The sequence below is a fragment of the Lasioglossum baleicum genome, chromosome 3 (genome assembly GCF_051020765.1).
Source record: "Lasioglossum baleicum chromosome 3, iyLasBale1, whole genome shotgun sequence".
Classification (NCBI taxonomy): domain Eukaryota; kingdom Metazoa; phylum Arthropoda; class Insecta; order Hymenoptera; family Halictidae; genus Lasioglossum; species Lasioglossum baleicum.
In genome coordinates this window covers 7,461,917-7,486,317 of record NC_134931.1, presented here as the reverse complement: position 1 = coordinate 7,486,317, position 24,401 = coordinate 7,461,917, and the positions used below count along the sequence as shown (strand labels likewise).

Sequence of the window (24,401 nt, the reverse complement as noted above, 5' to 3'; positions counted from 1 at the left end):
AAATAATAGTTCAGTCTGTCGTTAAATATATACAGTACTCGCAGACGTCTACCTCTCAGCGAGACGGCTGCAATTTAAATTAAAAATCTGCGGAACTGGAGACGGCCTGAGGCGGTCTGGTCTCGGGAAACTTAATTCCAAGTGTTAGAGGGACACAAATTTTTTAAGTGTGCCTGCTAAAGACACTATTTGCTCTCTAATTTCGAGCCAGCATCGTTGCACGAACCGACCCTATCCTAATCGATACGAGGACAAGACGCGTCCGTCGACCATTAAACAAATTTCATTCCGGCCGCTTAATTGCATGTCTCCCAAATACGCCGATCCAGTTATGCTCACGAAACGAGTTTGCTGATCGGATAGGTAGTGATCCACATCAATTTTTTTGACGTATCCGTGTTGGTCCGATACGGATGACATTAATGAACTGGTACAGGATGAAACGAATCCGTCAAAAAATCCAAACTACCTCCACTTTCCATTGCGATTCGATATTTAAACATTTATTCAGCGTTCACTTAATCGAATGTATTGGTTTCATTAGCGGGTTGAAGATTTCCTCATATATTTGCTAATTCAACCTTACGTCGGTTTTAGTGGAGAACCGAGTGGATGAGTGATTAAAAAATTACTGAAATGCTTAGTCTAGTTGTGATGTTGAATGTCTCTGCTAAATGCTAAAATGATCAGTCCCCGTTAATAAAGGGTGTTCCATTAAGAGGTATCATGTTAAATTTCGCGCCATATTTTATTTGTGAACATTAGAGTTGTCACTCTTCGACGCGTGGTTAGTAAAACTGAAAAAATTAAAGATAAATAGAGATTTTTGACACTTCTTAATGGAAAATCTTACATATTTATTATTCGTCACACCGCCATTTGTTATTTCCAATCTCGCATTTATTAAATGACAACCCAATGACAGGGAAACAGCGACGAACGTAAGTTTCGTGGGAAAATCGAAGGAAATATTTCGAGACAGAATGAAAAACGCTAAACGGGTATTGTTCGGTGGTTCTGTACGTCGCGTTGTGTCAGTTAAACTTAAGCTTCCTGTTTGCCATCTCGCTTTCTACCTCTGGTTATTTGGCTCTGCTATCCTTCTCTGTTACTCTCTGGTGGCTGACGAGCCACCTTGCCTGACGTATCTATGACGCATAATAAATAGACGTAGCTGGAGGTGCAGACTGGGACGAGATCGTGCTCGGCCGGCATGCAAAGCATCGGCAAAACCGCAGGAATCTCGTTAGCGTATGCAAATCCAAGGTGGCGGTACTAACTATCCCATCGTGCTGCGGGCAATCCCTACCTAATGTACACTGTATGCCCCGCAGCTTAGAAATCATGCAGTCGAGAAAAATCCTAATGATAGAGTAACAGGGACGCCTAACTCGATCATCCAGCGAAAATCGAATGGTCTGACCGACTAGCTGACCATCGATGAAACTCATGCTCCCGATTAGGGGATCGATCCGGAATAAAGTACGTTTCGAGCCGCTCCACCGCTAGAAATAACGAAATCCTATTGGCCTCCGTTCTCCCGCGAAACAACCAATATTTCTGTCTGATCTGGTTTAACAGAACCTCCGGAATTTAGGAAATAGATCTCGAAATGTTTTCGAACTGGTTTGCGGAGAAAGACATTCTGCGAAATCTAACCACATTTTTGTTCATCCCTTGCACTACGATTTATTTGTTACAGTGGATAGAAATTCTATATCGTCCGTAATATCCTAGAAGAAGATGAAAATCTATATTTATTGTATGGCCATGATTAATTTACTGTTGGGAATATGTTTGGAACAAAATTAATTAGTTTTTAGTCGGTTACAAAATGCAATGGAAACAAAATTCGAAAAAGAAATCTTCAAGACGAGTTCAATGTCCTAGTGCAAAAAAAAATGCAAAATTAATTGACTGTTTAATTAATACTTGTTGAATTAAGTATACCTTGAACGAAGAAGGAAATAACCGATTTCTGAAAGTTGGTAGCACATTCATAATAATTTATAATTTATAAAATTGTGTGTGTGTGTGTGTGTGTGTGTGTCCACTTTATTCCTAATATTCGCTCGGTTGAACTTGGTCGTGTTTCACGGCGATAATTTGTTCCATTGTCAATAATCAGTGAGATGTTTAGAACACTGAAATTGAGCACCCTGTAATATTATTATTTCCAGCTACACTGGTGAACTTCAAACATAAAGCAATAATTCCAATTCTTCCGCTATCGAGAACGGAGTAAAGCCCTTCCATCGAACAAGTTATCAAATATTTGTGAGCGACAGAGTACTTCCTCATGCAGAAAAATTGCCCGATCGGTTTATGGCAACGTAGCGTAACGAAAATTCATCCTGGCCCCGAAACTTCGCTCGCAGCAAAGGGGACTTCAGAATCGCGAAGAATACTGTTGGAACGGTTTCCATCGAATAGAAAAATGAGCCAGCTCGGTAGCGTCTCGCTCGGCCGAGCTCAAATGCGGTTGAAAGAGCCGGAGGGGCAGGGCGAAATAGCGCGCAATCATCGTCCCGTTTAAACCTAATGAAAAATCGCTTACTGCGGCTAACTCCGGACTGCGGCGAGTTATTGCGGCCCGATGCAATTGCGGGTAAAGCGTTCAAAGGTTGAATCCATTACCGTTGTTTGCTGGTGTTCTTGTTTCTATCGCCGCGACCCAGCCAACTAAGTGCCTTCTTTCCTTCGGGTCTTCAATTACTCTTGGCACCCGGGAGTTGGGGGTGGCTGTGGCGAAAGGGTGGAAACACAGTTTCACCTTCTGATAACGGCAGCGGGTGAGCGAAGCGTGTACAGCGTCGAAGAACTGGTTCCGGACCGATTGTATCCGACTTTACCCGGTTGCACACCGTCAAATGAGACCGATCGGTAAACGATTCCGAAAGAAAATTTCAAGTTCCCACTATCATCCAATTTGCCGCGCGGCTTGGGTTAACGACCAGAGTGGTAAAGTAGTATTGTACTGGGTTAAGTAATATTTCAAATAGTAAATAATCCTGTTTATTCCAAAGTATGCGTAGAACTACGAAAAAAAAATTTTTTCTGTACTATTTTCTAAAAATAATATTTCTGAAGCGTCCAAAATACCGCAAAACTAATAAGGTAACTATGTAGCAAGTTCTGAACGGTACGAGATGTATTTGAGTTCTAATTTTCTGTATCGTGTCGCGTATTACGGCGACTCGGATCCGTTTCTATTGGTTGGCTGTAAACTGTTTGGGGTGACTAAATGAATTCCAATTGGTGAGTGGGTGGTGCGCTTTGATCGTTGAAATAGGAATGTGCTTTAGTAAAATTATGTTTTAGCTATCAAGTAGGTGAGAAAGATGTGGGAAATGGTGTCCGATGACACAGTCAAATATTTCTGAGACCGTCGCTCGTCGCGTCGCGTCAAGTGTATCGAGCTATTACAGCCGACCGTGTCTAATTCTCACGTTCGGTCTGCTTGAAACCGAACAATTTCATTTGAAGAATGTTAAAAATATTTGCATCTCGTCTTGAAATGAAATATATATTTTATTTTGTGATTCAAATTCTTGAAATGAAAATATTGTATTTTGTGGTTTATAGATTGTCGAAATAAAAATATTTTATTATTGAAATTAGACATCCTATTTAGAAAATTCTTATTTATAAGCCAAATAAGATCTGATCTTACTGTCCAAGTGTAACAGCTTGTCTCAAACAGATATTGGGAGAATATCGGTTGAATAGTGACGAAGAGGCGGAGTAGACGATTCCGAAAGAAAATTTCAAGTTCCGACTATCATCGAGCTTGCCGCACCGCGTGGCTAACGGCCGAGAAAGCACCGGCACGGGGAGACGTATAGAATCGATTCAGAGTGCTTCGCTAGCACACGCCGTCCTTGCTGTCCGGGGAGCTTGCGGGGATTAATGAGATGGGTGGAAGAGAGAATAATTAACTACCCCCGTAACGAAGGGTTTGATTGACTTTCGTACCCTTCCGTCGAACCGAGTATGTCGCTTTGCCTGACCAGTGTAAGTAGTTACGATGAAACAGACACCCTGTTGCAATTTGACGGAATATAAACGGAGCGTCCCGCGCCAAGGAACTTCGAAAGAGAATTAATGATGGCTCGAATGCAATGCGCGGCCGCATCGATTCCTGCCATCCGTTCAATCAAAATTTCAACGTGTCTTTCGATTCCTGACTGAACCATTCTCGGTAAAATGTTTATAACGTCGCCGTGAAGCTTCTTCAGTACGTGTCTTAAGTTCAAGCTCGCGTTTACATTTCCTATAAATCGATGGTGAATTCATGGTGAATGTAAATATGGCATAATTTCGTGCTACACGAGTGACGATGCTTAAAAACATTCATATTTTTCGTGTAATCAGCGATTTAGGTGTCATCAACATTTGCCGGTCAGCGCATTGTTCAAATCTAGGAAGTTTATACCACGGGAGAAACAAAGGATATTCTATAACGTAAAGCGGACAAATGCCCGAAATCTGTTAATCAACGGACGAAATTTCTATCAGCAGATGAGACCAGTAACACAACCACGGGCGCGTAAACTGGGATAACATGTTATGGTTAAGTAATTTGAGAATTGCTACGGACGGGTCGCTCAAAGCCTGATTCGAAGCACCTCGTTTGCAGGTATGTATCTCTTTGTCTCTGTGTTCGTAGAAAAGCACGCGAACCGAATGGTCTTTATTATATTTCGGGGGGGAGCTCGCGTATCGCGTGGTTTTCGATCGAGCGATGCTACGCAACGCCGCCGCTGGTCGCGAGCAGAGGCGGGCCGAGCGTAGAGCAAACGAGGCCATTTTCGAGCAAAAATAGTACGCCGCCCAGGGCGAAACGACTTCGTGATGGAAAATACATTACGAGGGAGCGAAGCGTGCACCGTGCCCGTACGCAGCGAGTGTTTCGGCCCGAGAACCGAAAATTGAGAACCGAGAACAGAGAACAGAGAGAACAGGGAATACACATATACTCTCGGAACAGGAAACCCGGAACCTGTAGATGCTCGATTGAGTCTCTCGTGCGCAAAATCGTTCACTGGATACATACTTCGGTTTTGTTACCGTAGACCGGACACGCGGCCAATCTGGCTCGGTAACAGTATTTTAATTGAAATCTTCGTGGCCATAACTCGAAACCATCGATCGGCGAGCTGTGTTGTCCGGTTAATGGAAAAAGCATCGAAGTCGGTTACCCGGTCGAAATATGACACACGAGCAACAGATAGGAGGATTCGCGGAAACGGTGCCGGGAAACCGATAAACTCGAGGCCATTCTGTCAGCCAGCCGAATTTTACTGTTACACGAAGAAGTGACGGGCGTGTGTGGAAGATTCAAATGTTGGAGAAATGCACAACATTTAAAGATTACACAGTTGCGGAAGGCTTTGAGACATACTCGAGCACACGGCTGAAAAACACATGTCCGTTCCTTTTTGTGAATATCTAAAAAAGTAAGGTCGAGCGGCGGTAACATGTGTAGGGAAAAGTTCAGAATGATGAGCTTGAGAATATATTTCAACTGACTGTTTGAACGTAATACAAAGTTTATAATGTTCTCGATATGAAAATATTCATAAAATAAATACACCCTTTAGAATTTATAGACACCCTGCAAGAAATCGTTCTCTTTTATAATAATTCTCTTACAGTTGAATAGATATGGTTGGAGCGAAACCAATTTATTCAAGAAAATGGAAAGTTCTCAACTTTATGAGAACAATGACCCTTTTTCACGAGATGAATTTATATGGTTAAAAACAATTTTCCAAACCAAACATAATATTAATATCGCTGGTACAGTACCTAGAAAGACTCGACTACGCTTTGTTCGAAATTGATTGGTCAATTACTTTTATATTACCTACCGAGGAACGTGTTACAAGTTTTTAATAAAGTCTTAAGGCAGCTGCAAAATTGACCTACAGAGTTAGTCCGCAATTCTGAAGCACCACAATAATTCTGTTGGACGATTTTTTTTCGATTTTGAACGCTCGTAACATTTAATATGCTATGGAGTGAATGTTAGTTATACACATGCCGATTTCGATGAAATTTTAGCATCCGCATATCTGAAATGTTCATTACGGGCTCAAATAAAAAGGTTTTAAAAAGTGCCTTTTTTCATTTGAAAAAATGTTTTTTTCGCTATTAATTTTGCAATTATTTTAAACAGATTCTATGTTTTCATAGCAGAGAGTTGTTTAAAAATATTAAAAAAGGAGGATATAGCCCCAAGTGTTCCCTTTAGAGACCTGTTTTTAATAAAGCGAACACTTCAAAATTGAAGAAATTAAAATTATTTGAAATGAACGCTGCACAGCGATATACAGCCTCGGACGGCTGCACACAGTGGGCTAGGTTGAGAACTGTGTCGACATTTAACTATAACTCTCGAACCATAAAAGATTGGGATGAAATTTTTTGCCCGAATTTCCCGTTCGAAACTTTTAAAAAGTAGTTAAAAGTGTCCGGGCGTCAGACGGAGAAGTCTGGGGGTTTTATGCCGTTCGTCGTGGGTTCGAAATTTTATGGATGACAACCCTAGTAACGAAGAATCTTATAAGGCAAGGTATTAATTCCTAACATATCGCCACCATTATTCCACTGTCGCGTACAAACTCCGTTCTACCCGTAGCCAAGCAAAGCGGTTGGAAGCGCTCGTCGCGCGAAAGAAGACGCAAACAATGAAGTTAATGTACCGCAACAGCAAGTAGTTGCAAGGCAAAGGCAATATTCCCGCCAAAGCTTCTTGTGTTCGCAAAAAAATTACCTCATCAACGTAGCAGAAACGGCTTAACCATCCCCGTGAGAGGCTCGCCTGTTAATGGTATGTACGACGTCGTCCAAAAAAAGAACGGAAAAAGAAGCCATAGCATGGGGAGTAAAGAAAAGAAAACAGTGGGGGATCGAACGCGCTCGAATTGAAAGCAATCCGCGGGATCTATAACCAGCAGAGCAGAGCCGGGACTAAAACCATCGACGGTGAAAAGTACGTGATCAACACCGACGGGGCGCGAGAGGTTCCATAATTAAAAGCGCCGGTGGATCGAAAGGATGGCGATTATCGGGCGGCAAACAGCGATTTTCGCGGGATGATGGCACGAACGGAGAGGGGCGTGGGTGGCGGAACACGGGGGATGGATCACGGTTAGGGGGTTGCAGAACGATGCGGGCATTTTCGCGCGAAAATGGCACGTACCTTCCTCGGAGGAAAGCGGCCGCGCGCGCCGGGCTCCGTGATGGAAAACGCGTTACGATGGAGTGGCACGCAAACCCGGAATGGATCGTATGGGGAAGAGTTCCACTGCATTAACCACCCAGCAACCTATCACCGCGGAACCATTCGCTCGACAAACAGGCCCGCCTCTCGCCACCTCCGCACCTTTTCGCCGAGCACCGCCATCCAACGGGTCTGTCTTCCGAACACACCGAGGCCGAGTTTCCATCATCGACCAAGGAGCCTCGAGAGCCCAAGACGCCGGGAAAAAGAGAACACACCTGCCGGGAAACGAGGGGAAACTCGGCCCGGCGAGTTTTCCAATTCTTTTTCCTCCAGGCCGATTCAATTAGGTCTGAAGAGCCAGCCAGCCGGCGCTCGTCTCATTCGTCGCGAGCATTTCACGCGTTTAACCTTACCGATGGTGATCGATAGAGTGCTGTGCTTTCGGTGTTTGCGCGTGGAAATCTGTAGGAATGTGTGAAATGGGTGATTCTGTGTTCTCTCGAAAATATCTACAACATCGCAGAATTCAATTATATTCCCATACGATCAAGTATGGACTTCAGGAAAATTTTTCTATTTAGCATCTGTTGGTTACAGCTACGGCAGACAATGTTCCATTTTGCATAATGTAATTACTATTTAAATGGATGCACGCGATGTGGTGAACGGCTTACTTAGTCGTGTTTGTATCCTGCTGAAAATTTAAATAAATTTTGTTAACCATCCTGCATATTTCGCGGCAGTTAGAGACAAAAGTAAACCTGTGGTTATAATCATATTTTCATTGTGGAAGCATATAAATTAATTTCGTACCAACAATTTCCATGTAGTTCGATCGAGGTAGAGATAATATTGATTTTCAACTTAATCTCAAATTAATTTACAAAAGGTTAATGTAATGATTAAATGAACAGTGGAGCTTACTGGGAATTAGATTATCTGTGTTCTCCATCGAATTATTTTTGTATATTTTCAGTCCTCGAAAACGATCGATAATGAAAGTGATATGTCTATCGAAATGAATATGATAGAAACCACCTATCTCAATTTTTTCCTGATGAATCAATCACTTGACAGCATTATAATTAATTGCAGTAATTCCGACTATTATTAGAGACAACCCGTAATTGAATAGTCGATTACGTTTTAATGGACATTCTTAATACATAATCAGATTACATTTCGCCCGAGCCTGTTGCCTACAAGTCCCTCGGGACTTGAACCGAGCATCGTTGTTAACAGTACGTTATACACCGGTTAAACTGTCCAGAATCTTACTGTAAGCGGGTCCGTCGGTGTAGAAGATGGTGTGCCAGACGTAATTGAAACCGTCGTCCGCGGCCAAATGTCATTAAACGCCGCGACGAAGTGTCTTAAACGTTTCATACCGCGGTAGGTTCGTTAACCGCCGCCGCGAGTTACTGCCCCCGCACCGGTTGGAATGAGACAGAGGTAGTCTTCCTTAAAATCGTTTAAACGGAATAATGGATATTACACGAGGCAGAACAGGTGGGTCGAGTCTTTGCAAGTGACAAAAAAAGACGATTACTATTATGTAGCCGGGCAACTGAATTAGACGGGCAATCTCAAATGTTCTTGTAATGACGCGCGTCAACGACGACGATTTAACGAGGCGATCCTATTCTGTGTTACGAAGGGAATGAGCGTACAACATAAGAGACGAAGCCTGTCCAGATCTGCAGGTTTTCTTTAACATATTTTTCGATGCAGTCAACAATTTATAAGATATTTGAGAGAACGATTTTATGAGCATTTAATTAATTATTTTCATGTTTAAGGGCCTTGAGACACGTTTTCCCGTTTTCCGTGGGAGCTCAAAGTTTACACAGATGTTCTTCAACATGTGTGGATACGACCCAATTTTAGAGGTGCACGAGAAATGTAGATAACGGGACCATGCACCTCAGTGATAATTGGGACAGATTAGTAGAGAGGCAATCTATTGACCGTCCCGGGCAGGGTTGCCATATGAAAGTCTCGCCAGGCCCCTTACCATTCTGCCCCTCGCCCAGCTGTGTTGCGAGCCCGCCTTTGCTTCCCCCACTCTTCCCACTAACGCTGACGCGTACCGTACGCATTAGTGGGAAGAGTAGGGGAACCAAAGGCGGGCTTCGCAGCACAGCTGGGCTAGGGGCTGAATGGTAAGGGGCCTGGCGAGACTAGAATATGGTAACCCTGGTCCCGGGTAAGGTTTACGTTTTAGTAGGTATGGGTACGTCGAACATCTGCGGCCTGAGTCCCACACTACCCCCTTCTTGGGTGTGCGTAAAAAGACATTTCCCCCTCACCCTTAACAAAAAAAAAGTAAAAGAAATTTTGAAAAAAATTGTTGACATACATAGACGGATAAAGATTTTATTAGCCCACAATAGTTTGCATCAGTTCGCAATGCCATCGACGTAAAATTTCTGGCACACATATGCTATTTTGTTGAGTGGGAGCGTTCATATGGATGGAAGTATTTTCCCACGTTTCGTACCGAGATCGCGTTCAGGCGGCTGCGGTCGAGGGGCACAGAGGCCAGGACATAAACGCCTAAACAAACGAAGACTCACCGCCCAGCCGCAATTCCGCGATTCCTTGTGCCATTTCGTACTCGTTCCTGACGAAGCACTGGTACATCCCGCGATCCTCCCGTGCAACCGACATCACGGAAATACGCTCCGTGGCAACCGCCCTCACGCGAGAGCTCGTTCTCAATGGCTGACCGTCCTTCAGCCAGTAGAGCGCCGCCTGCGGAAATCCACTTGCGCTGCACGTCTGGAAAGCAGTTTAGAGAAAAAGGACTGATGAGAACCGACCAAGTTTCCGGGCGTGCCCGCCTACCCCCTCTAACAGAATATCCTTGAATCTCACGTCCCCTTCAAAAATAAGATTGCCCCGCGTCGAATGGCGCTACCGGGTCGAGCTTCTTTCAGCGTAGGCGAACGCGAGCAAGAACTCCGACGGTCTCGGGGTCACCTCCAACTTTTCGTGTTCTCGTAAAAATCGGATTACCCCGGAGCGAAATGCTTCTGGAATGACCGAGAAATTCGCCGGTGAATTAACCCGGTACCCCTTCCCACTCCCCCCGCCCCGTAAATCGCCCGGCTATCGCGCTTTCTTTCTATCGTGATTATTCGCGTCTGTCAACAGGTTGTGAATAGAATGCTAGACAAAATAGTAAGACACTTTGCATATCTAGTATAGATCTCGTATATACTATATAGCATGTCAATCAGAGTCGCCAGACCAGGCGAATTGACTCGAACTGAGGGGACAAAGTTGCCCTCTTTCTGCCAGTATCGGATCAACAGGGTCGTGGCGGAAGCTTGAGGGAACAGTGTCGTATAAGGGGAAGGTAGAGTGGGGAAGAAAAGTCTTCATATCTAATGACTCTGAAATTATTTGCCCAGCATTGAAAACGAACTTTTGGCATTTATAGCATATTTATAGCAGTATTGATTGTTATGGTTTGTCTCGCACAACAAAGATAATCGCGATAACACGATGTAGTTACAACGCAGAGTAAATAATGATAGATGCTCGGTAGCTGACGTAATGGTAAAACAGTCGACACAAATGGCTAGGATCCCGTATTAATTACTGTTATAAAACTCGACCGTATCAAACGCAGGCAACCGTGAAAATCGTCAATTACCAAATGAGCGGCCTTGCCGAGATCGACGGTCTGAATCGACGGTTGTACGTGCACGCTCAATGGCGCAGACACCGTTAACCTCACTTCCATGGATTCGTTGCCCTCCACATTACTGGCGGTGCACATATAGGAACCGGTATCATTGTCCTGAACACCTTGTATGATCAGTGAACCGTCTCGTACCACGTAATGTCCTGACGCATCTTCGATTGGCTCCTCCCTCTGGTTCCGGTTGTAATACCACCTACGGCAGAGAGACAACAGGAACAAATATAGATTTGCCGTTTTCAAATTACTATCTTAATACAGTGTTCCCGCGATTGATGTGACTTTCGGGTTTGCGGATGATGTGACTTTTTTATCCCCACTAGTAGGGGGTTCCCCCTTGGGCGGTCGATCGCGCTACAAAGAAATTAAGCTATTAGGGTGTTTAAAATGGGGTTTTATGATACTTGATGTATCATTCACAGGTATGGAATAGAATTAGTATTATATAATACAACAATTTCCCGCTTGGCACCATTGTTTACCCAGGATCGTCGTTTACACTTGGAAAAGTTATCTCAGAAATCTATGTTCGGCACACGTAAAAACGTTGTACCATTTCGTTTCCTGAGACTCGATACCCCCGAGGTTTTCACAACAATCGCGAGAACACTGTATTACACAATTTGTTTAATCTAAGTTTATACAGACAGGGTGATACACCTAACGTTTGTATGTCAAATATCTTTGCTATTTTCAAAGATACATTAAATGTCTTGAGGATAAAGTTGAATGGTTAAATGGACTGACCTTGAATGACCTTGAATAATTATAGGCACTGAATCCGTAATGAAGGGAGATCATTGTAGATGTTTAAAAAAGGATAGTTCTCCATTTTTAAAAAATGGCTTGAGGACAAAGTTGAATGGTAAAATGGAGTTACCTTGAATAATTATAGGCACTGAATTAGTAATTAAAGGGACGATCATTGTAGGTGTTTAAAAAAGGGTGGTTCTCCATTTTTTTAAAATGAAGGTGACCTTGATATTTACCATTCAATTTTGTCCTCAAGACATTTCGTGTATCTTTAAAAACAACAAAGATATTTGAGGTGCAAACGTTAGGTCACTCACCCTGTGCGACTTCGAAAATAAGAGAGAATCTAAGCAGTTGTTTCATCACCAAGCTCCCACGAAAATTCAATGTGCTTAACAAATCTTGCGAAAGTAACACGATTATTCACATCGGTCTTAAAGCAGCAAGAGTCGCGTGACGACACTAGACTATCAGAAATTCTACTTCAAAACTCGTTTATATTTGGCCCCTGGACCGAGGTAAAATGGAAATTCCGACGATACGACGCGTTACATTCAATAAAGCTAATTCCCGATGGAATTCGAATTAATGGGGTCGCTAAGAATTTAAGAGCTTCTGTTTTCTGAGTTTTAAAGGGCTCGCCGTCGTCGTCGAATCGATAAATTCTTCAGTCTTTGAGCGCCGAATGCCTGAAGTGTTTGCAAACGTGGTAATTAACGATGGAACTCGTCAAATAGCGGACATCATGCTTCTTGTTGGAAATCGTGGAAGTTGTTCAGGCTCATTTAACGAAGCAAACGAAAGAGTTGCAGATACATGCGAAATTGTTATTTATTAATTAGAAAGTGCGAACTAGTCTCGTTAATTATACAAACATTGAAGAAGTTAAAGAATGACTTTATATAAAATGTGTTTTCAAAGACTTGTTAGAGATAAGTAAACAAAATAAGAATGTTGATAACAATATAAGGAATAACTAAATGTTTTACCATAAATTGAAACTCGTATACAATCTAATAATTTTATTTTTATAAAATTTCCATTATTCTAACTTCTTTCAATAATAATTTATTTGTACCATCTCTAAATCCTAAATGAACTATTTATGAGGTTATTACTGTGTCTGGTCACTGTTATTAAAAAATTCATTGTGGGGTATTTTCAGCTACGAATTATTGACTATTTAAATATCGTGAAATAATTATCGATAAATGACGTGTTATGTATATTTATCTTCCAACATGCAATTATACTAAGAACGGTGAAAATGTTTTCTAAAAAAGTTTCAACCAGATCAGCTCAATGTTTCAACCAGAACATGTTAGAAAGTTCCCGAACTCTTTGAATCTCCGTTATGAACACAATAGGTTCGGAAAGAACAGGAGCCAGCCGGTCTGATGTTCTTTCGGCGGTGTCTGACAAGGCGCATGGATATACTACTGTCAGCCGAAACGTACGGCTGCTCCGCTGGCTGGTAGCGTCCGATAAATTGCGCGGTCGCATCACTGCGCTTCTCGTGATACACGGAGTTGCATTATGTCCGATCAGTGTTCAAGATTCACCACTGACTGAGCGAAAATGCTCGCATACCGCTGGCGTCGGACACAGGGCGATATTGCTGCTTTGCTATCCGAGCAAGCCTTTCCATTCCAGCAGTGTATCTCTCTAGTGCACTCGGCAACCACAAAATAACAACTGTTTCATTGGGAAGTCTGAATACACAGCACGGCCGTGAATTGTGCTACGTTACCCATACGTTCCGCTCGCGCTCTCTCTCTCTTTCTCTCTTTCTCTGGGTGCCCCACCGATAGCCCCCACACCAAACCATCTTTTTCCCGGTTCAGAACTGCACAGTATGCGTGCATGGAACGCTAGATGTACTGGCACGCTTTCAAAACACTCCCAGTTGAACAAGCAGCCGGATAAACCGCGGCTGTGGCGTGCATGGGTTACAGACGAAAATCGTTAATACTCGGCGGATCTCTAAATAAGAAGCGAGCGAGAGCAAGCCAGCGCGACCGGATCGGGTCCGTTCGCCGGAAATTATTCGCCCGTCCCTGACTCCGTCCCCCGTCTACAACAGGATCGATATGCCCGTTCGAAAACGTGGAAACGCGCGCGTTTCGTCACCGAAACGCTCTCGGCCCCCTGTATTTAAAGCGTCTCGGTAGACGGGATAATCGAATCGATCTCTCACGGGCACGCGCGACCTTTGACCTCGTCCGACCGAACCCGCCACACAGAAACTGAACCATTTCGGAAACCAATTCGGTCCCTTCATTTCTAACGATCGTACGTAACCCCAGATAGCGCAATTAATATTTATGGAAAGGAAAAGAATCTTTCGATGTCTTGCCTATCTGCTCTACATGAAATATTTATGACAGCAATAATGGTTTCCAGGGTACAAAAATACAAATGAAGAAAAAATACACTTAAATCTGTTGTATAAGGTTTAGCCTCCTCTTTTAGAAAGTCAATTGACAAAATACTCAGTAGCTATAGTTTAGAATCACATATTTTTTCCTATTGTTCTAATCATATTTTTCCTACTGTAGTTGTCTTGAGTATGGCAGCTTTCTGTATGTTGCGTATGTCTGTGTGTCTTCACTTGTATCTAGTGGTACGGTATGGTCGATGAATTTGTTTTTTACAATCTCTGCCAGTCTCGATTATTGGTACCATTGCCATTGTTTGGCTGGTCTCGATGCTCTGTTTATTCGTTTGCCAGAGGTGTGCATTTTTATATCGTTTTTTTTGTGCGATGTTTGCCTCATTAGGTATTGCAATGTCTATCTAATGGGTTTGTTTTTCCACTCTTGTTGACAAGCGTGATGTTTGATCTATTATTTACGATTGTTTTATCTGCGTGTACATTTTATCCGAGTTTTGAATTTCGAGTGTTTTTGCTTGTACAGGTTGATTTTGAACTGCGAATTCCGGATGCATGATCTTTGTTGCTGAATTGCATTAATTCGTATGGTATAATCCAGTTGATGGTTTGCATTCTTTTGTTGCATGTTCTATTGCTTCTGTATATTAGTCGTATATATTTTACATTGTACCTACCTTTCTCTATGGTCTTTTCAGTGGTTAGTAATTATATTAATAATAATAACTTTATTATCACTGTTATCGTTGCATTAAATTCGTGTAATAGTGCATAATACTAAACTAGTAACAAGAATGCTAATCGAGAGACAAAAGACTAATGATGATTATAATAATACGTCGAAGACATTAAGATGCGATACAATTAGCACTGTGCAATTAGCGACTGTGCAGAAGGCTGTCATAATTAACGCGAATACGGTCAGGAAGTTCATCGATCAAGTCACTACATAGCACAGCAATAATCAAGATCAATCGAACCTTGCAATTCAATACCTTTCGATAAGAAAGATGTGATCGTAATTTGTCAAGCATTGAATAAAAGCAATATTTATATTCAGAAATTAGTGTAAATAAGATAATTAAAATGTAACTCCTAAGACTAGGTTAACAAGAAAATTTCGTTCCGTTTCAACGACATTAATCTATCGATCGAATGAATTCGGTATAATTTATGTAAGTATCATTGACGATGGAATAAAATTGTACGGTCTACTGAGTGGGGAAGAAGTTCGTTGCCAATGTAATAGGTACACTCTAATGACCAACTTGTGTAAGCCATTACAGTGCGGTAGTTTTACTGCGAACCCATCGTTTTTCTCCATTTTCTCCACTTTTTCTAGTGGGTCCTTCAGTTCGTAACAAAATTGTTTTTAGTTCTTAACTCGTAAAGCTTTCGCTGATGTCTCCGATATATACCGACTTTAGCATACACCATCATCGTCTTTATATGTTAATAGTAAAACTTCCAATCGTACCAATTCATTTTTCGTTTCCCACAAGACGAGGAACAAGTACATTTACTAAAATTTGGTAATACTTGTCAATTGCAACATCAGAAGTATATTAATTATAACTAGACTGCGGACTTTATGTATTTATGACAAAAATGGGTAGATGGAATTTAAAGCTGTGGACAGATTAAAAGAATTTAAAGAAATTTTGATTTTGCTTCTGCGTCTTGCAGTTGATGCAAACTATTTTTATTTTGCAGAAACTTATGCAGTCTAATCATAAAATACAGAATTATAAATTGATTTTAACCTAACCGATGATTGGTTTTAATATTAATTTTTTAATGTTATAAGAAGTATCTTTCTTCTTGCACATGCTCTCTAATTGCCTATAGTTTTCCAATCAACATTTTCACAAGGTCATTTTCGCAGGAGCACTCTACAAACGACGCAAACGGTGTTGTCATCGGTCTCATTCTTTTCATCCTGAACTTCTGCGCAATGTTTAAGTGAACAGCAAACAATCCGCAGAATTTCCAGAATAGCGAATTCAAGTCACAACGTTCATTGATTTCAGCCACGTAGATGGTCTATCCATCAAATCCTATTTCCTTTCCGCCGTCGCGGACAATGTACAATCGACGGAAAGGGATGAAAGAGCTCGCCGTTGAATCTTCCGCACGCTGGTTGTGCTTGCAGGCCGAGGGCTGAAGATGAACGTGACCGCGCAAAGTCGAGAATCCACCCTTTTTCGAGAAAGCGTCCGAGGGTGGAACGCTCTCTGCGATCTAGGCCGTGGTCTCTCATGGACCAGGGTCGGTCTCCAGCTTGGAATACTTCCTGGGCTGCAATCTCGAGGCTAAGGCGAGGTCCCTGGGGACCTGGAGCAGTCGCAGCTCCTCTAACTTCGTTCAAAAATTATACCGGTCCTGTCTGTGCCTGGGTTATCCGCGGCCCGTGTCGTGCTAACGGTGATTGACCCCGAACCCGGCGCGGCAGTTTCGAAAAGCGTGACAGTCTCTGCTTTAGTTGGCTCGCAGAGGCTGGCAGCATGGTGGAAGGTGCGGTGAAACCAGGCCGATGAGAGTGAAGAGTCGTAGGATACTTGCCGGGAATCGACCAGAGGGAGAGAGAGGGAGAGAGAGAAGGAGAGAGAGAGAGTGTGCACAGAAAACGTCGACGAGGAGTATACCTATAGATAATCGAATTTACGGAGGGAAATTGGTGTGGGAAGGAGATGGGATAGGGACGAAGCGGGAGCGAGCTTGGAGATGGAAGCCCTGCCACGTTGGCAAACCCTCAGACTCTCCCTTTCCCGTCCTCTCATCCTTACTTCGCCCTCTCGCTTTCCTCTTCCTCTCTGTTAAACTTATCCTCTGGTCGAATCTTTCTCCGTCGTTCGCGGCTGTTCCCTCGCTTTGCTCGGCTCCGTCAACTCGGTGAAGCCACGGAAGAGGCAGAGGAAGCAACGAGAGGGCTGGATGGAAAGAGAGAGAGAGAGAGAGAGAGAGAGAGAGAAATACGGACGGAGAGAGTCGCGTTAGCGAGAGGGCGACGCAAAGCACAGCCACGGAATACTCAGTGACGTCGACGTACACGTAAATGCGGAATATTTGATGGGCTGTCAGAAGCAGTCTCTGTAATCAGCGGTCGGTTTGTTTGCGTTACCCATACACCCCCGTGTCTACCTATATAGCTCGCAGCCACCTTCGTTCGTCCCCGCCGGGTTAGCATCGTGGGTGCACAAACGAATTCGCGTCTGTTAGGACCGGCTCACGCGTCCTTTCCCCATGATTTTTCCGTCATTGATCCGGCCGACCAGTGAATCCTAAGGAACTACGGAACCATCGACACCTCTCCGCGCACATCCACTCACCTCGTTCGCTTATCGCGGCGTTTATTCGCCGACACGATGTCGATCGATCGGGGAGATGAACCCAGGGCGTCGCTCGAACCGACGAAATTAATTACAGCTGTCAAACATCGGCGACAGGGAATTGTTAATAAAGCGGCGCACGCGTATCGAATTATCCGCGCCTCGCGTCGAGCGTCGTTAAAATTTTGATACCCTCGCAACAGGGGCCGATATCTGCCACGGAATACGGCCGTCTATGGTCGTTAACGTCGTCGGGAGATTTTAATGGGAATACGAGTCGCGATCCCGTGTAAACTCGATCGACGGTGATCCACGAGGATCCTCAGGATTCCGGCTCGACGAGCCGCGCGAGCCCTCGACCGAGTAAGCGACGCTATAATTTCGTTTCGTTCGGGACATCTGGTCGTCCGAACGGAAACCGTGGTCGTCTTCGGGAAATTCGACGCCGGATCGGTCAAATCTTTACAGTGGATGTCGCGGACTTCGATCGAGATTAAATATATATCGTTACATAAATAAATTCTGAGGTAGTACACGTAGCATTAAATGACTAACAAGGAGAGTCAGTGATGGGGTCGTCGATTTTAATGAAACTTTTTCTCTGGTTAATCTATAGAAAAAATAAGCAGGCCCATGTCCGAGCGTTTTTGACAGTACTCATTATTCATAAAAATAATTATTATTTAATTTTGTAATATCCAGAGAACATCTTGATATACATAATTTCTTAATCATATCTTAACTTTTCCAAGCTTTATCTGTGATTTCAGTGTTCTTGGTACGCAACAAAATTGATATTTGACAGATCTATTTTTTCCAACGTGAACCTGGTTTGCTTTCCGAATGATATCAGAACAGCAAAATGCCTATGTAATTCATTAACATTCATAAAATGTTCATACTGCCTAAGATGTGTATGTTTCTAATGTTTTTATGAAGCATACCACCCTCCGCACATTCCACTTCCTGCACAAAATATATAACTAGTTGCACTATTGACAAGCCCACCAATAAATAAATAGCATGATTAGAAAGAACGAAAAAGGAAACATTATTAAAGAAAAGGGGACTTAAAACTCCAAATAAAAATAAGAAATTAAAAGTAAAAAAAAGCCACGAAGAGACATAAAAATAAAAACAAAATTACTAATCGTAAGAGGGATTTGAACACGTAACCTGTACCACTTTCGCTACCATAGCTGCTGCGATAAGAGATTAAGAACTAAAGTATATTAAGATATTTTGTAGATATCAAAAAATTGAATGTTTATTTAAACGTTATTAAGCGTTATTAAACGCTTGGACATGGACCTGCTTATTTTTGCTGTAGATCCACCAGAAACTCTCCTGAGATCCAACAGACTCTCCTTGTAAGTCTCACGAATAGTGAATTGAAAATAATCGTGCCCTTTGTCCATTATCCATGCAGGATATCTCGTGTCCGCTTTTATTTTCGAAAAGGGAATGAACCACGTAGAACGAAATTTTCAAATCCTTATAGTTCGTGTTCTCTCGGTTCCTGTATTATGATTTCTCAAACTCAGTCGTTACAGTTTTTTCAACCCTTGCTTGATTCTATTCACCGCGAGCCGCGCGGAACACATGACGGATTCACTGCTTTTTTAACACGGAATTCCATTGTGTACGCAGACAATGCTTGAAAAGAAAAATACGAACTTGTTTCTGCAATGAAAAATTCACGAACTCATCCATCGTTTGACTGATGTTTAAATAAACAGTACGTTGCGTTTTCAAAGAGTAATAACATTCGCGTTACTTACGAAAAGGGAAAAAGCTAAATACAGGTTGTTGCGTATAAGGCTGCACGGCTATTCAAATACAGTTCAAACAAGAATATTTGCTCAAAAAGAAATAACTAGAATTTTTCGAGGAGTGGTGCAGTTTACTGTGCAATGTAATGTTGCATAGTCAGTTATCTGATTTAAGAACAATGTGACAAGGAATGTACGTTCCGAATAGCTATAATGAATGTTTCATAAAAATACGGATATCGGTCTATGTGAATTTTGAAAATCCTTATTAAAAATTGCAGAAACATGGAAACAATTCACAACAATTAAATTCACAACAAATTAATTCAAACAATTAAAATCACCTAAAAATAAAAAAAAAGAACAGAAGGAAATAATTCGGATTGTATCACCTATCTAGGAGAGATTCGTAATGCACAATATTGTTACAGAAGCAATCTTGACTAAATAATATAATATTTTATCAAATTGCAATCTGGACAAATGGCAACTTTAATATGGGCAATGGTGAGGAAGAGTCTGTCTTAACAGAGCGAAGGATCTAATAACTAGACAGCGGATGTTATACATCTGAACAAAAATGGACAGGCCTAATATATATATAGAACTGTAAACAAATTAGAATATAAGAGGAAAAATAAATTTCTATTTCACTCCAGGTTGGTGCAATACAGGTAGAAAATGTTAATTTTGTATAAACATGCGCTGCCTACTAATAACAATTTTCAAACAGGGCGAACAAATGTTTCTCCTCTCTCCCAGTATAATGTATACCCACGCACCCATAAACTCGCGAACTTTCTCCACGAAAATACAACGTCACGCGTAGCACCTTTGCCGAAGCCATGTTTGAAATTAGCATTAATATAAAAAAAGGGGAACAAAGAGGTCGTGCGTCCACGAACATGTATTACTCGACGGGCAGAAACGGCCGAACAGAAAGATCTCATTTCCCCGGTCATTGTTATCATTCACTAACCCATTCCCATTCCCCGGTTTTGTCCAAACGAAATCACGTTCCGAAAATGGAAGCCGCCGTTGGCTAAGAAAAATAGAAGAACACGTACATTTCGAGAGGTAGCAGCAGCGTACGTAGACCTTGCTCGGAGTTAAATTACGGGGGGAGTAGCCAACCGGAAGGCGAGGATCTTCTAGAGATAACATTGGTTCCGGGATGGCGTTTCATATTTTAAGAGAAGAACGGGAAAATCAGGCCGGGGAAAGATCGGAAAAGAAGAACGGTGCGAATCGCGGCGAAAAAAAATCGTGCGAAATTGAAATTTTTACATTTCAATAACGCGTTCGATATAATCCCGTGGCGGACGAGAGCGGCCGTACCATTCGATTGGAGCGCGTAGGAGCGGCCAGTTGTTGCTGAGGATTATCGTCAATGATTTAACCGAAGTTTCTGGTTCAAGCGTGGGTGCCGGGTCGGAGATTCAACGTTAATTCCAGGATGAGACTTGATGTCTTATTAATCTCTCTCTCTCTGTCTCTCTTCGCCCTCCCTTTGATTCACAGCCGCTACCTACTACGTCGACGATGGATTACTGGGACATGCCGAAAAGTAAATGGATGCTTAATGTTTAATCGTGTGCCGGAACGCTGGCGCGGTTAACAGAGTTGAATAGGAAACGAGCGACGCCAAAGCTTCCGTGCCACTAAGAAAAAACAACGATCAACGTGCGCAAAAATCATCTCGTATTTTGACGCTTTTCACCTACCACTTGAATTACTAACAGCACTGTCCAACAAATTTTAACACGTACCCTACCGCCATATTGTTCACTGTTTATCTTGTTGTTTATTCTCGAATTTTTTAATAGATTATGATTTCACCTTTCGGCAATGTTCCGAGCACGGTGCATTATACAGGTGTGCCGACTTAGCATCTCTGTAACGTTGACGTTTTGTGATAGATGGGTAGTAATTCTCTGGCCGCCGCCTGACGGCGCATGGGTCGTAGGTGCGAATGATTTTGTGTATTCAGCAGCGCGCCCGAGTACACACAATCTCATTCGCACACGTACGGTACCTACGACGCATGCGCCGTCTGGCGGCGGCAAGAGAATTACTACCCATCTATCACAATTTTCTGAGTGAAGTCGATACACCTGTATAATGCACCGTGGTTCCGGGTTATTTCCATTCATTTCGATTTAAAGAGAGTGAACATCTTCTTCGGTGCATAGAAAATAAACCAACTTCGTGTTCCTTTTTCTCAGTAACCATTCAATCGATCGCGCTGAAATTCCGTATTCTTTTGCTACTTGCAAGTAAAGTGTTGGTCTGAACCATATTATGCGCTACTTATTAAAATTATTAAAATAGGACATAGATCGTTTAACTTTTGTTTCTTAAAATTGTTTTAAACAATTTTTATTTTGCATAGAAATTCCCATTCTACCGATGAAGCAAATGTGTTAAGAGAGTTACAGTATTGGAAGCTTCTGTAGCATAATCGACAGTGGATCAGTGGCGCGTGAGGTCCTCGATAATGCGTAAAGTAAGGGCTCAGAGACCTTCACCGCTCGGTTTTCATCGAAATATATTTCCGCACGCAAGAAGAGGCCGTGTGCGGTCCTGCTGCCGCGACCTAGCCAATTAAATTAAACATCGTCAATACATCGTCCCGTTGTATCGGAAAACTGTTTGGCAAGTAAGCGAACCGTACTCGAGGACCGTTTTTCAAAAGTTGGCAATTACCAAGGTTTACGGAGAGTCTCTCTTTCTCTGCTACTTTCACCTCCTTTTCTTCCCTTCTCTCGTTCGTATGCTTTATGGAGCGGCGAATAAAACTTTAACGGTGTTCCAGGCTATTCCACGGATGCATTTGTTTCCGAAGAAATACATGCGATCGTTCGCACCCTCGTGCGATATGTTGCGAATAACTGGTCGATGCATTGTGCGCAGTCATCGGTTAGAGTACTGTTTCATAAAAACGCGCACTAAGTGGATTAAACGAGTTGGTGCACACTAGGGCTTTTGTAAATTGGAAAAGTGAAACTGGTTGACTATGTTATGGGGCTTAATATCGTCTTTTTTCACGCAACACGATTCGAATATGTGTTTGGTCGATGCTGGTTGAACGTAATTACTTTGAGTGTGTGGAACCAGCTATAGAAGCTTTGTATAAAGTATCAAATCGTATAATTGTTACGTGTCAGGATAATTTAAGAGTAAATCTACACCTCTGGATCGATGGACATTCTAAACATGTCCATGTTAATGACAGTCTAAAATAAATAAATTTTTAAAAAATATATTCTTTACTAAAAGACTGCTTTGATACTGTCGTATACTGATTTCCGGTAGTATTAGATATCTGACCTAGCCCAGGATACAGGATCCTTCAAAGTTGATTTGTAGTTTTTAATACCCCGCGGACAAGGTACCGTGACCGAGATTAAGGGCATTTACCTATCCCGAAAATTTTCCGAATCGATTATTCTGTCACGAACGATGGACGGCATCGTCGGAATTTCCCGTCAGCTACGAATTATTATAGCACCGCGGGGCATAAAAACTCGCAGGTATCCTGCCTCGCGGCGTTCTTACCTGTTGGTTGGTGTTGGATTTCCGTACGCGACGCATGGTATCACAATGGTGTCTTTCAGCCTCGCCGACATGTAGACCACCTTCTCATTTATCATCGGCGGCATGGTGCTCCGTATCTCTGCAAGCAGAAAAAACGACGGGATCTCTCGTAAATCCTCTAACGACAATACATCTGGAGCCAGGGGGGAAGCAATAGACCCGGAGGGGATTGTGCGTGAAATAATAAAGAAATCTTTCCCTCCATGGGGAAAGTTTCCGGGTTGCAGGGAAACTCACACGAAATTTTTAGGACAACGGGGTGGGCTTGGGAATGAAAACGAAAATCTCTCCCTTTAATATGTCGCCCCCGGAACATCTTGCGCGGAGATGAATTCCGGTAAGGTTCGGGCCGCGATGCGCGCGAAATATATTCCGCGAAATAGAGCCGGAACGGAGGAAGCAGCCGGCGGACTGCCGAGGGGATAGTTTTAATAAAACAGGCGTGGGATTAAAAACTGTCCGTTGTAAATTACAAAATGAAATTCGGCGTGTGCTGATCGTCCTTGCCGGGTACGCGAGACTCGCACGAAACGCTGTTGGAGAAATAACGGAAACACCGGGGAAAACGGTATTGGATTAGGTACATTGTTCGGAAAATTGATAGTGACAATATAGCCGCAGATTTAACAAAGGCGATATTGGGAGGACGAGGAGGCGCGAAGGAGAGAAGATAGGAAACCGAGGAGGACATACATCCTGACCCCTTGGTTCTTTTTCTTCCCCACGTAAGGTGAAACAGATACGAGAAACGCGAGCGAGAACCAGCCAGGACACGTAGACCCCTGGAAGAACGGGGGTTGGGGGTTACTTTGCAGCTCCGACGCACCCTCTTCTTCCCTCAGGACGAGTTCATGTAAGTTTGTTCCATGATATACGGGAAATGTTTTCCACGGCGCGTCATAAATAGCCGCCGGCTGAAAAAGGAACAGGAACAACGGTTTCCCGCAGCCCCGAGAAGCGACGGAAAAGAAGAGCCGGATAGAAGGATCAAGGTAACGAGTGAGAGAGAAACAGGATCCGTGCCGGTGCACGCATCAGCCCCGACGTTTAATGGGAAATTATGGCCGCAGATAGCGGCCGCGTCTCACGACGCGCGACGTGGCCTGCCATAAAGGGGCAGATAACCACCCGGTATCTCGTTGATGCTCCACGAACATTGGAAACCGTCCTTAACCCTCGTTCGACCCAGCTTGGATCACTCTTCGACCGAATTCCACTCGGTGATTTTGCCGCGAACACTGATGTTCGGAGTATAGGGGAAGTCGTTGTTGTCTAATCATCCTTGAAATCAATTGATCGATGAAATGGTCTATACAAGGAACTTAGGAAACGATTCTGTTTCACCCGTTGAATTTTCTACGTTTCGGTTGCTTATTTGTGGTGAATGATTTTATAGAAGTTGCTTATCTTTTAGAATTATTATAAAGACGATGCATTTTTTAAAATCAAATGCTCCGCTCGTCAGACGACGCGCGACGCTCACTACATACCAACATGACGGCGTCCTTACCTCTCAAATACAATGAAAATCGCTGATTTTTAAACACGCATAACTTTTGAACCAGTGGATTCCTCAGATTAAAGCTTGGATTTTCGGAATTTTCTCTTCAAAATCTAC

At 42.8% G+C, this 24,401-nt stretch overlaps 1 protein-coding gene across 8 annotated transcripts in view; it reads right to left on the bottom strand.

The window, feature by feature from the left end:
• Positions 1-24,401, bottom strand: part of LOC143207109 (cell adhesion molecule Dscam2) — a 252,777-nt gene that overhangs the window by 94,307 nt on the left and 134,069 nt on the right. For all 8 annotated transcript variants that reach the window (XM_076420195.1, XM_076420198.1, XM_076420199.1 and 5 more), the window contains exons 5-7: positions 22,745-22,862; positions 10,893-11,136; positions 9,808-10,012 (exon numbers count right to left, since the gene is read on the bottom strand). In XM_076420195.1, the coding sequence (XP_076276310.1) occupies positions 9,808-10,012; positions 10,893-11,136; positions 22,745-22,862 (567 nt within the window). The remainder of the gene's footprint in view (positions 1-9,807; positions 10,013-10,892; positions 11,137-22,744; positions 22,863-24,401) is intronic.